Source organism: Hyperoodon ampullatus, assembly GCF_949752795.1.
Source record: "Hyperoodon ampullatus genome assembly, chromosome: 2".
NCBI classification, from domain to species: Eukaryota; Metazoa; Chordata; class Mammalia; order Artiodactyla; family Ziphiidae; genus Hyperoodon; species Hyperoodon ampullatus.
Window position 1 is genome coordinate 172,792,252 of NC_136915.1, and position 13,954 is coordinate 172,806,205.

Genomic DNA, 13,954 nt, shown 5'->3' on the forward strand with positions numbered 1-13,954 from the left:
TTAATGGGCTGCCTTGCCTCTGAAAAGAATGGGCTCCTTGGGGAGAATTTTCCCCACAGAGTCAGTAAGAAGGAAAATCATGTGCAGAGTCTTGTCTGATACTAGTTACCTGTGTGCAGATCCATTGGCCTCAAAGACTTCCCGCTCCACGCACTGCACAATAAATGCACTAATAAGGAGGGGGTTGCCTTGGGAACATCTCAGGGCGTTAAGTCTTCTCTTAATAGAGATCAGATAAGGGGCACCCAGGAGCAACTAGTGATGGCAAATATGTATGGACAGAATTTTCTAGAGCTGGAATTAATGGGAGAAGTAGGAAGAGGGTGTCAGGCACCAAAATTTCCAACATCTCTGTGATTGTAGTAGAATTCTCTTCCACCCCCTGTATTCTCACTGGCATTCTCTCCCTCCTTGTTTTTTTAAGATCTGTTGCCAGAAGAAAATGGAATGCTGTGATCTGTGGGTGGTGATAGCAAGCCATTCCAGGATGACTGAGATTTGATGAATGTCAGATAGAGTCAAAGATGAATCCCAGGCCACACTGAGAAAGATTTACCTGGCGCTAAATCAGTTTCATTAACATTTCTACAGAGAGAATGTCTCAATCCAGGAAAGGGGTTGCATTTTTCTAGGAACTTTTTGAAAATCTGAAAATTCGAGTGTCCCTGGGCACCAAATTGGGGGAACACGGGTAATGGGGTCTTTAGGGTTCATTGTATAGAAGGATATGTCACCAGGCTTCTTCATTTACTGTGGTTGGAATAAAATGTTCTTCAAGGTCCTCTGTCTCCCTGTGCCCTGCTGCCACCTATGTACTACTTCTGCTTCACCCAAGAGGGGAGGATGTACACTGGAGAGAGAGCACAGACATTCCTCTCACCAGGATAGAGACATTTCTCACTGTGAGTTGGGCAATTGATATCCTGAGTTTCGTTACCATCAGTTTCCTCTTCCTGTATCATTGTTGGGAGGGCAAATGTGATACTCTAGTGGCACCTGCAGAGTAAAAGACAAACCCTTTCAATCACTAGAGAGAAGTAGGAGTAAGAAAAAAAAAAAGCCCTAAAATGATAATAACTGTAGTAAATTCAGCAGGAAAGGTAAGCATAGCGACAGACCTCTTGGTAACTGTAGAGATGGAGGTTTCCAGAAAACTGAAGTGGTTACATTATTTTACCTAATGAGTTATATTTTGTAGTTTCCTCATTCTTGGGAGAAATAGAAATTTCTTAAGTGTCCAGGGCACATTTTTTTCCAGTTAGGTTCTGATGAATAAACTCTGCTGGCATCTAGAACTAATGAACATCTTAAAAGGTATTCTTATTCTCCTTGCCTTGGGCCCTAAGGAGGACTGAAGACTCAAGTTAGGACAGTTTCCAATAAAACAAAGGGTGGGGACTGAACGTTAGAGCTCCAGAACTGCAATTTACTCGTGTCAAACCATAAGAAGAAAGTTGACGACTCAGAGTCTGGCACATAGCGCTTCTAAATGTTTGTTGAACGAATGAGCAATCAGATGAATGAATAAACTGGAGAATGAATGTTATATAACATAAGATAAACAAATAGGCTTGTTCAGAATAGTCACCCTGTCTACTTGTAGTTTCCTATCTGGTTAGTTATTTGCTAAAGTTGCAATTCACAATTAGTGATTGTCCAAATACCAAAATTTGTATTTTTAAGGGATTTGGAACAAATTGGTGGTCATTCAGAAATTATTCACTGAGCACCAGTTTTGCCAGCATAAGCCTCAATACTAAGTATTTAATAATTCAAAATATAGTAAAGAAGCCATGCGTTAAAGATATTGGGACAATTGGGCACCAATTATATAACAATTGGTTGTCAATTATATAGTAGAATTCAGTGTTGCTGTTAGTGTTGGTGTCTTGTCCTCTAATAAATAATGATTAGAGGAGACAAGACTGCAACCCAATTATATACCACATAAAATTGGTTTTAATATGTTAAAGGATCTTTTTCTGAGAAGGTCAGAGTTTGGGATTTATGGAAAAGAGAGGGAGAGACAGATTTTCCAGCTGAAGAAAACAGTTTGAGTAAAAACACAGTGATGGTAATTTGCAAGGCTGGAAAGGTGGTGCTTTGAACACTAGGATGAAAGGTGTAGGCAAGAAACGGACAATTTTACTATTATTGGAAAGAGCAACATCCTGAACGCAGCAAGGGAGAGAATCTGGAATCCGCCTGCCACAGGGATATTGCCACACACTCACTGCAATTTATCAGCCATGAATATAAATGGAATTATAAATATGCCACTGGTAGTGACACCGTTGTTTTCTTCTCTGTCATTGATTTTCAAAGATCAAGAGAGAAAAGAAAGAAAATCGAAAACACAAGAACGCGAAACAGCTGAAGGATATAAACATATTACCCAGATAACCACTTGGGGGCGCGGGACTAAGTAGTTCCTCCTTTTATGATGACGGGAAGAAATAAAACACGACGGCTCGTTGGTCTAGGGGTATGATTCTCGCTTAGGGTGCGAGAGGTCCCGGGTTCAAATCCCGGACGAGCCCTCTTTTTCCTTTCTTCATGAATTAATCGTTTCTAAAGAAATTAATTTTAGAATAGATCCATAAATGTAATAAATACATGTTGGTGGAAAATACAAAATTGAGACTTTTTGAACTTAGAGCACACTTTACGTTCAAATACCATTAAAAGACGTAACATGAAAACGTAGAAAGTTTGCTAACCATGTAATACTTTGAAAACGCTTGTCCCCATTTCTGCCAGTTTCGGAGTCGAGCGCGTGTGTTAGGAACTGAGTTCCGATCTCGGTTGCCTACAGGTGCGGTTTAAACTCGAGGAGGACAGCGCACCCCATCACCCTGGTCCCGCTAATCCACGGCGCCCCCTGCTCACGTTTGGAGTGTTCGAGGGGTGCCCAGGAGTCCGCACGAGGCGTGTCTCTTTTCCAAGTACGTGTGTTTTAAATGGTACAAGCATTTTCATACCTTGCCCTCAGACGTACAAAGACCACATATTGAACGAATTGATCTCATCCAATCCTTCCTAAAACGAAGACGATCAAGATTCGAGCTCAAGGGACCGGACTAGTTTCATTTCAGCCTCTAAATGAGCCGTGTGAGAAAAAGAAACTGTTTTTTAAATTTTAGGCGTGGACAGAAAAAGCCTGGGCTCGTCCGGGATTTGAACCCGGGACCTCTCGCACCCGAAGCGAGAATCATACCCCTAGACCAACGAGCCGCTCTTCGCAAAAGCGCTCCCAGCGCCTCTCTTCAGCCTTACCTCGCCTCTGGCTGCCTGAGTGACCCCAGCCGGTGACCCTTCTTTTACTCCCCAGGTCTCTGGTGGAAAACCCTCCTCGCCACCCGAAGAAGCACCAGGAAGGGACGTGCACTTTGCCCAGCGGGGCCGATGGTATCATCCAGCGCCCGGGCTCTGCGCCTCGGCCTGCGGCCGTCCGCACTCGATCCGGGAAGCCGCCTCCCCAGAGCCAGGATGGCCCCTGCAGCGCGGTGGCTGCCGGGCGCTGGGAGCCCGAGCTAGGAGGGCGCGGGCAGGGCCCCTCGGACATACGGGACGCCGCCGGGTGCCCGCCGCCGTGTCTCCACGCCGCCAGTTTTGCTCCTTGCGGGGAGCTCCCGCCGCTCTCCACTCAGACCATCCTCAGAGCACCTGGCTGTGTGCCGCGTGCCCCACCCCCGTCCCCATCCCAATCCCCTGTGCTGCAGCGGGACGACGCTCGCGGGTGGGCAGGGCGGGAAATAGCGCGGAGGAGCGGGCGAGAGATGGGAAGGGATACACCTTATCCCTGGGAGAGAGTGATGGGGCGAAGAATTTGCAAAGAAGAGAGTATTAACAGCTAACTTATTTCGAACGTTCATTTTGAGATCCTGCACTCTTTTAGGCGTTTTACATGTACTGAATTGACTGCATATTTGTAACAATTCTCCCTTAGTTACTACTGTTACCCTCATTTTGCAGTGAGATAACAGGCCACACGGCGGCGAGGAAGTGGTAGCGCAGGCACAGGAACTACCGAGGTCGTGGAAGGTGGGGTTAATAGCGAGGGCCGTGAAAGGGGCTGGGGAGCAAGGGGGCAGAGTTGGGTGCCTTGGTAGCTTAGAGGAGTGGAAAAGGCTGTGGTAGTGGGCAGGACCTTCGCTCTGGCGCCACCCCACCTCCATCACCTACTGTAATAGGGAAGAACAAATCTGACTCACTGGATCTGTTTCTTTTACTTTAACCTTTGTATTCTATTGCTTTTGTTACAAGTTAATTACTAAAGGGCTGTTGCCTGTAGCTTAAAGTACACATGATGGCCCATCTCTGGTAACCCTGCCTCCCATGCGTGAAAGTTAAGCTAAAACACATTTGTTTAAGCTCATAGGAAACATCCTGACCAGGCCCACCTGTGAATGGCTGCAAGAAAGAAGGAAGTAAGACATCCGTTCCAGAGTCTGGCCAGAGCCAGGAAATGTTTGCAATAACTTCTCTCCCTCTCTGTCTCTGTCTCTGTCTCTCTCTCTTTTTAAACTTTACCTCTTATATGTTCTGGTATAATGTTCTAAGTCATAATTCTAGTTATTACTTTAAAATGTATATCTCAGAAATAAGTAAATTTCCTTGTCAATTGCATTATGATGAACTTTCATCAAATCTTTAACCATGGTCATTTTTAAGTCTTTTGTCATTTACAGACAGTTCTGGGTGTACTCTGATGCTTTTGCAAATATATTCCTATAAAAGGGTTTCATCTTCAAGGAATTCATGGAAAAGACTCTGACAAGTACAGGTTTCTGGTAACTGACTATACTGCTGAACTGAATGAATACGCATTTTCAGAATTCTAACGGAAAACTGATGAATTCATAAAAGTGCTAACAAAAGATCAAGATAAAAAAAATTAATTACATGGGACTGAGTGAACTGATGAGGATGATTATAATTTTTGTGACTTTCTGTTTGAATAAAAAAAGAAAAAATCCCACAAGGACTCAGAGGCAAAAAATATACAAATCAATGTTCACTGCAAAGTAAAGGAGCTGTTACAGTGGAGGATTACTGGACTGAATGTCAATATTATGACATAGTATGATGTGTTTCGTGTTTGGTCATTGCAATCATTGTTGCTTTTGTTGTGGTCACCCATTTAAAAACAAAAACAAAAAACAAAAAAACTTTACCTCCTCACTTCCCCCTCTTTGTTCTATAAAAGAAACAATCGTCCAAACCTGGGCAAGATGATTCTTTGGGACACTAGTCCACCATCTTTTCAGTCTGCTGGGTTTCCAAATAAAGTTGCTATTCCTTGCCTCAGCAACTCTTCTCTTGACTTGTTGCCCTGTGGAGGAGTGAGCAGTACCAGCTTGGACTCCTTAACACGACCCCCGCCACTTCTGCCGCATAGTTTGAGCCCATCCTAAAGCCCTTAACCCCGGTGGACCAGGAGTGCAGGGTCCTAAGCTAGTCTTGCCTGCTTTTGGCCTGCACTCCCCTCTCCCTCCCCAACACCCTTGAGTTGGTTGTTGGGTTTCAGAGGCTTCTCATTTCTGAAGCCCTCGTCCATCCTTAAGGTACCATGAATTTGGGGGTCACTGGAATACTTTCCTTCAAACCCTGGTCAGACTGTTCTCTGAGGGTCCAGGTGGTGTTTCTGTCCTCTCACCCTTTGACTGAAAGCTCTCCATTTGCACCAGCTTCTCTGCTCATCCCCTGATCCCTTCCTTCCTCCTGATGCCAGTGGGCTCTGGGGGTGCCACTGAATATAGAAAGTCAGGACCAGAGCTCACACCCTTGGGGAGTGTGACAGGGGAAATACAAGTGAAAACACTTCAAAACAAAGAGTTAAAGCTGGAAAACCTTTCTATAACCCATTCTGGCCATGTAGAGAGATCCCAGAGCCATGCTGCTCCCTGGAGTAGAAGGACATGTGTAGGGTGGGCTGCTTTGTCTAAGCCTTCCATTTGCTTTGATAGTATGTAAATTTTTTTAAATAAAATTATTTACTTATTTGGCTGCATTGGGTCTTCGCTTCTGTGCGCATTGTGGTGTGTGGGCTTCTCATTGTGGTGGCTTCTCTGTTGCGGAGCACAGGCTCTAGGCATGTGGGCTGCAGTAGTTGTGGCTCATGGGCTTAGGGCTCCAACCCGTGTCCCCCCAATCGGCAGGTGGATTCTTAACCACTGCACCACCAGGGAAGTCTCAGTATGTAAACATTTTATTGACACCCTCTTCCTGTCTGAGATCACTTTTATTCTTCCTACTGAGCTAAGGTTTGAGAGCCCGATGTTGCTTTTTTTTTTTTTGCGGTACGCGGGCCTCTCACCTGCGTGAGAAAACACGGCTCCTAAAACTATGTGTTTCCTTTTGCTTGGTAGAATGAAAAGAGGCACAGAATTAGAGGCGATGCAAAGCAGGCCCTTTTGCCCTTTCCTATCGCAGCTGCTTCCAGAGGTCGTCAAGCAGGCTGCTACTGTTGCTCCTGAGGGGCCAGGTTCGGCCGTGATGGTAAGTGCCTGGCACCACCCAGCACCCGTGGGTTCCTTAGACAATCCAACAGTAGCGACTAGTGTTTGAGGTCCTATTATTTTCTTGGAGCAGCAGGAATATCTGCCTCTTGGTAATACCATCCTTTGAGTACCAACCATATAATCATTCTAGAATCTTGCTTCTGAATTTTGGTTAAAGTGCAATTCAGTACACTCATGATTTAAAACAGAAGCAGTTGATAAATGTAATAACTGGCATTACAGGTTTGCCTAAGTCATTTTTTTCACATTTTCATTTAAAACTACACCATCAAGGGTCTGGGTCATTACTGACAGGAGTGCCCAGCGGGGAATCCTAGCCTGTTTCGACCTCTTCCTTCTACATCCTGTTTCCTTCATAGCATCTCCCTGGCTGTGCCTAGGCGTTGCAGGTCCCATGGAGAGCCCAGAACTTTCCAGGAGGAGGAGGAGGAGAAATCCCTTTGCTCCTGTTTTTGAAGTGGGTGGCTCCCTTTGTGCTGTGAGGCATTTAACACATTCACCTCCTCTTCCTCTGCAGAGGATCAAAGAACCACAGTTTCCTGCCCCATTTGACCACAGTGGGGCCTCTCCCACAGCTCTCCTCGAATTTGAGGGCAGAACTGGAGTAATGGTTTTCTCAGCCTCCACAGCCACTCTGGTCAGGATATCACTGGGCTAAATGGGAGCCTGACTTACCCTAAGCAAGACGCGGAAGTCAGGAAAGTGTGTCAACTGCCCCTAGTTTCATGTACTTTGCTCTTCTTTTTCAACCCCTTCTGGGAAGGCTTTCTAGAACCAACTCAGCTCAAAATGTGATGACCGGACTTCCCTGGTGGCACAGTGATTAAGAATCCGCTTGCCAATGCAGGGCACACAAGGTTCGAGCCCTGGTCCGGGAAGATCCCACATGCCGCGGAGCAACTTAAGCCTGTGCGCCACAACTACTGAGCCTGCGCTCTAGAGTGTGAGAGCCACAACTACTGAAGCCTGCGTGCCTAGAGCCCGTGCTCCGCACCAAGAGAAGCCACCGCAATGAAAAGCCTGCACACCGCACGAGGAGTAGCCCCCGCTCACCTCAACTAGAGACAGCCCGCGTGCAGCAACGAACACACAAAGCAGCCAAGAATAAAGACCTCCTTTTAAGTACCTCCCCTTAAGAAGAAGCCCTTCATTCCTCTAACTTACCTCAAGGAGACAACAGACCATGGGGAAAAAAAAGATGTGATGACAAAGGAGGCCTAAAATATTACCTCTCTCAGGATACACGTTTTGACTGGGAAGAAGACTAGAGCCAGCGGAATCAGTTGCTAACATTTCAGGCATCTGGTATCAGTGAGGGAGCTTTTGGGCAGTGATAAATGTTGAAAATAATCCTATTCCAGCTCTGAAATCAGTTTAATCATTCATTACTTACCAAATGTTTATTGAGCACCTATAATCCATGAGGCACTGGCACAATAAACTACACAGACAGACTTGACTCTCATGGAGCTCCAGGCTGGCTCTGGACACAGTGATACATTATTACATTTAAAATGAGACTGATTTTCTTTGGTGGCTTATGAAAGCAAATTGTTTTATCTGAGTAGCACTCAGATTTTGCTCAGAGCTCTATTGTTGTTGTTGTTTCTCCCACCCAGCGTCCTATCTTTTAGTAACAGCACTCTGATTTTACCTTGAGGCACCCTGTTGCTCATTCACAGTCCTTGCAGATGAAATAGAATTAACTCACCTAGCTCCTAACTGCAGGAGAGTTACGGAGGGCCGGCCAATCTGATCTCTGCATCTCCTTGGTCATAATGATTGGCTCAGGTATAGATATATGATCCCCACCAAGCCTATAGGAAACCTTTGCAGGATTTGTTCCCACAGTTACTGGGAAAAAATAAGCTCTTCCCATTGGGTTTGCAGGCTGGGAAGAGCCTGCCTGAGAATATGGCCAACACAGAGGAAAGCAGAGACCAATAACAGAGAAATATTTCTGACATTGCTTAAGTGATTGTATTCAGGTCTGCCCATGCATTGTCAAAACATATTACTCAGTGTATAGAAGGAGGGAGGGAGAGACAGACAGACAAAGAGAGAGAGGGGGAGATTCATAGATATAGCTGTTTTGCATCAGCCTGTTTGAGTTGGGTTCTTTTCATTAGCAACTGAAGGGCCTCATTCATTCAACTGCATTGAAGTTTTACATTCCCAAGAGTCCTGAATCAAAAGACGATGATGAACTGGTTGTCTGTTCACTCCTTTTTTTTTTTTTTTTTTTTGCGGCACGCGGGCCTCTTACTGTTGTGGCCTCTCCCGTTGTGGAGCACAGGCTCCGGACGTGCAGGCTCAGCGGCCATGGCTCATGGGCCCAGCCGCTCCGCGGCATGTGGGATCTTCCCAGACCGGGGCACGAACCCGTGTCCCCTGCATCGGCAGGCGGACTCTCAACCACTGCGCCACCAGGGAAGCCCTGTCCACTCCTTTAGTCCCTTATCTGACATTTTCTGGAGTGACTAGTCAGCTGATCACAGGCCAAAACTGGTCTGGCAAACAGGGTCCTGTTGAGGGTGACCTCAGTGAGGAGAGTGGAGCTCTGAGGGCCCTGAGCTCCTCATATGGTCATATCTGGTTACCCAGTTCCACATGCAGCCCCCTTTTCAATATTGGCATATTCCTTCAAAGCATTCAAGTTTTCTTCTTGCTCCCTCTCTGGAGAAAGGAAGGACACAGTTTAATATTCAAGCTAGATTACAAAGGTAGTGGAAGAATGATTCTGATTCTTCTCTTCAGCCTTGTAGCTGTGAAGAATCAGTGCTTTCCTTCAAGCCTATTAAGGAATCCCGATGAAAGTCTTCCTGGCCTGGCGATGACTCTGTGCCACCTAAGACACAAATGGATTTCTTCAATCCCCAGTGTGAAATCCCAGTCTCAACCATGGCGTTGAAACACTGAATCATGGTCACTTCGAGAAAGGAGAACATTAAACAGTCAGGTGGCAGCGCCCGCAGGGAACGGGTCCTGCCTTCGCTTCATTGAATTCCCCACCAAGAACCCCATCACTAATAACAATGCCTGCGGTGGGGCCTTTGTGTTCTCACAAAATAGATCAAATAATGTGACTAATAGGGAAATGGGGAGATGTTTGGACACCGTCAGACATGCTCCTTCAGTGTCACATTCTTATTTTTTATCGCTCCTTCTTCATCTGCTACTGTAAGGTATGGACCCTCCAGAAGAAAAATAGAGTTTTATTTTTACGTCTACATCCCATCTGTCCCATTCCTTTTTCTAGTAAGAGAAGTGGCAGATTTCCCCTTTTCATTGCACAGTCATGCTCACATTCTCAAAACTCTTGCCCAGATATGTGCATGAATATATAAACAACCCAAAGACATATATAAATAAATCCATGTATTGTTTAGGGGGTACACTTCTCTGTCAATAGACAGATAGATGATAGATTAGATAGATGATAGATATTATACGGATCTCAAAATAACTGACACACATATCTCCCAAACTCTGCTAAAATACAAAGCTTATTATGGTATCAGTCTTCACTAGATTACAAGGTTTAGAAGCTGCATTCGATATAAAAATAGTTTTTGAAAAAATATATATCCCAAAATAAACTGAGGTACCAGCAGTGAGATAAGGCCTTTTAGTCTGGGAAACTACTTTCTGAAGTCAGAGTAGAGTGTGGTCTAAGAGACCTCCAGAAAAATGACTGTTCCAACTACCAAATCAGCATGTTGAGATACTGAAATACTCAAATCTGAATCAGGGCCAACCCTTAAGGTTAAACATTTATTTGGATGAGCATCTTTCAGCAGGAGTGTGGGAAGAGGGGAGAGGATATGTCAAGGAAGGGGTAGTCAGGCCCCCTGTCTCCCCGGCAAAGCCTCATGCACTCTCCAAACAGACCGATAAAGCAAGAGCTACCCAGGAGGAACAGACAGAAGACCCACCCCACCCCCCCTGAGTCGGGGAGGAGAGCCTGGGTTTCCATTCAAGTCAGGGAAGCCAGGAAGGATGTTCTCATTATGTAGCTTGCACATGACGATGCTCAAAGCACTTCCCAGGAGATATCTAATCCACGCTCGAGGCTCCCCCTCTGGAAGCACAAACTTCATCCTCCCAGGATAAACCAGAGGGCAGGCATCGTCCAGGTGTCACTGCTCTGCTTTCAGGATGAGGAAATGCAGCACAGAGACATCCTGCCTCTCCAAAGGAGTTGCTGCCTGCCTCTGCCTGCTCTCCCCCTGGCAGAAGCAGGTGAGCTGAACTGGTCGCCTCCCAGTTTATCACCAGCTAGAGAATTACCTGATGGAAAAGCTCCTGTTGCTGGAACAGACACATATTTTTCAATGTTTCAATAATTATCTCTTCTCGTCCAATGTTTTCAAAATTGGTTGGCCAGATTTGGACCAAGCTGAAAGGTTGTCTCAGGGTCTCCATACAATTTAAGGTCTTCTGTAACTTACAGGATTTATATTTCCAGTGATACTACTTTGTTTCTAGCTACTTGAAATGAGTTTTTACTTACACTTGAGAATCATGAAAACTTAAGAACAATAAAAAGGCTATCACCTTACACAAACACAATCTGATTAGGTAGATCCCAGTCCAGTTCTGAGGTCAGCTATAGGGTTAGGTGAGTGTGGACAGTATATGGGCCCCACAGTTTGACCAGTATCCCTGGGGAGTTGTCACCATAGTAAATTGTTTTAAATACTTTTTTTTTTAAACCAAGTCCATCAAGTGACACAACTTTTATCAAGTTGATAAAAGTCTGCTGCCCTCAGATCCAATCTCTGTCTACGATGGTGCGGAGGTCGGGAAATTTCACCCTGTGTCCTCAGGCTGACTTCAGACCCTCAGCCCATCCTGTTTCTGCGATGGCTTCCTTTGCTGCTGCTACAATCATTGCTGCTACTTCAAGGACACGGCTCCAGCAGCTTCATCACTAGGCACAAAGAGATCTTCTTCACATTTTAGTGTCCTGGACAGGGGTATTATCCTGTGAGCAGAGGAGGAAGGAATAAATTAGGAGGAAAGTAGGAAATCTGGACACTCAGCCTGTCTCCTTGGGGATGCTAGGTCGGGTAATAGTGGTAATAGTGATAATAATGCTATGTGCCTGACATAGTTTTTCACGTGCATCAACTCATTTATTCCTCACGAAAGCAATATGAGTTTGGTAGTTCTATTAGCTCTGTTTTATAGGTGGGGTAATTAAGGCACAGAGAGGTCAAGTGACTTCCCCTAGGTCACACAGCTAGTAAGTGGTGGAGTCAGGATTTAAACCCCGGGACCGGAGCTTGAGCCCTCAACGAGGACACTGCCTATTCCTTGATGCATGGCTTCCCATGTCCTCCTTGCCCTAGCTTCTTACTTCCTCACTCATCCCCATTAATTTCATCATCCTGAAACACTGCTCAAGAATCAAAGAGAAGGAAGAGAAGTACCTCATGAGCAGAAATGCGTGAGGCTAACAACGGAAGTTCAGGTTTTGATTGAATGTAAGTGAAGAAACAAAGCGAGCAGCAGTTTGGTTTTGGAGATACGGAGCGTGAGGGACTGGGGGGCCTGTGGATGTGTGGCTGGGATCGTGGTGAGAGCCCGGCTGGTGCTAAGCAGTCAGGAGGGGCCGGCAGGTAATGGTGAAGACCAGGTGTAGCAGTCACTGACAAAAGAAGATGAAGCCTGGGAGTGGGGGCCAAGGTCAGGGTGTGGTGACGCCACCCTAAGAGGCAGAGAGGGGGCCAGGGCAGCCCGGCCAAACAGCGGTTAAAGGAAGGAGGTGGTTTTTAGGGCAGGTTGCCGGCATCAGCTGTTTCAGAGTGGTGAGGATGACAAGAACGGAGACATGACCGGTCTTTGGTGGCCGGGAGGGCGTGTGTGAGCTTCAAAAGTCATTGATAAGGGGGCTTCCCTGGTGGCGCAGTGGTTGAGAGTCCGCCTGCCGATGCAGGGGACACGGGTTCGTGCCCCGGTCCGGGAAGATCCCACATGCCACGGAGCGGCTGGGCCCGTGAGCCAGGGCCACTGAGCCTGCGCGTCCGGAGCCTGTGCTCCGCAACAGAAGAGGCCACAACAGTCAGAGGCCCGCGTACCGCAAAAAAAAAAAAAGTCATTGATAAGAGCGAGATCACAAGGGGAGAAAGAGGAACTAGGGGTGGAGTGGGGGGTAGAGAGCAGAGTCGAGAAATGTTTCTTTAGGATTAGAGAGATCCAAACATGTTTGTAGGCAGAAAGGGGAGAGCGAGTGAGGAGCTGGAAATACAGAAGAGTAACAGAAGGGAAAATCTTAGTGTAACCCTTCACTTAAAATGCACACACACGCTCCACAAATATCTTGTAGAAAAGTCCAGAAAATGGTAGACACAGCAGACAAGGGGGGTTTGTCTTATCAAGGAGAAGGGGCCTCTCTTCAGATGTGCAGGAGGAAGAGACTCTTGGAGGGTATGAGCAAGTGGCAAACAGGCTGGTCTTCCCTTTAGGTAAACAGGAAGGAGGTGAGGTCATCTGCAGAGCAGGAGAGGAAGAGGTAGGCAGTGAGCTGGACGAACGGGGATGAAAACAGGATGATAGAGAAGCAGTGGGAGGGTGTCCAGGCAGCAGTGAGGTTGGATACGGTTCAGCTGGGTTGGTAAGAGTTTATAAGAGATCCAGGCAGCATGGTTTCGTGAATTCCACCAATGACACTCACAAGTATTGGCAGAGGAGGTGGGTGTGAGAGTGACTTAGCTTTGGGGATTAATACAGAAAGATAGAGCAGGTCGATGGTGAGAGGGAGATTAAGGTGCAGGACAACAACGACAAGACATGCGGAAGGACAGCTCGTTAAGTGACTGGCCATGGAGGGAGCCTGCAGGGCAGGGACATGGAATCTCAGTGGAGGGTAGTTCAGAGGCTAAGGGAGGGACTGAGGTAGAAACGCAAGTGGAGGAAGGCGGCAAAACTATGACAACCTTAGTCCAACCCCCTGGTTTTGCAGAGGAAGAAACCCAAGCTCCAAGAAGGGACAGGAGTTGTCCAAGGTCACAGAGCTCGATGTTGACACGAAGGACACCATCGCTACTCATCAGAATAAACTGCTTCACAAAGCACCTCTGTACATCTGCATAATTTATTTAATCTGGGAAGGGCACTGCTTCCAATCCTCTTTTGGTCTTTTCAAGCCTGGTCAAAGTTAGAACCAAGGGCTTCCCTGGTGGCGCAGTGGTTGGGAGTCAGCCTGCGGATGCAGGGGACGCGGGTTCGTGCCCCGGTTCACGGAGGTCCCACATGCCGCGGAGCGGCTGGGCCCGTGAGCCATGGCCACTGAGCCTGCGCGTCCGGAGCCTGTGCTCCGCAATGGGAGAGGCCACAACAGTGAGAGGCCCACGTACCGCAAAAAAAAAAAGTTAGAACCAAAATGCCTCGGGCAGTGGTGCCAAAGGGTTCCCCAGTGAGGACAA

At 46.7% G+C, this 13,954-nt stretch overlaps 1 protein-coding gene across 1 annotated transcript in view; it reads right to left on the bottom strand.

Moving 5' to 3' along the window:
• Positions 1-11,416: 11,416 nt before the first annotated feature.
• The window catches only part of RCSD1 (RCSD domain containing 1), a gene marked incomplete at its 5' end in the record, with an annotated part of 46,166 nt that continues 43,628 nt past the window's right edge, over positions 11,417-13,954 (bottom strand). The window contains one exon of the mRNA XM_079698444.1: positions 11,417-11,511. Within this exon, the coding sequence (XP_079554570.1) occupies positions 11,479-11,511 (33 nt within the window). The 3' untranslated portion in view covers positions 11,417-11,478. The remainder of the gene's footprint in view (positions 11,512-13,954) is intronic.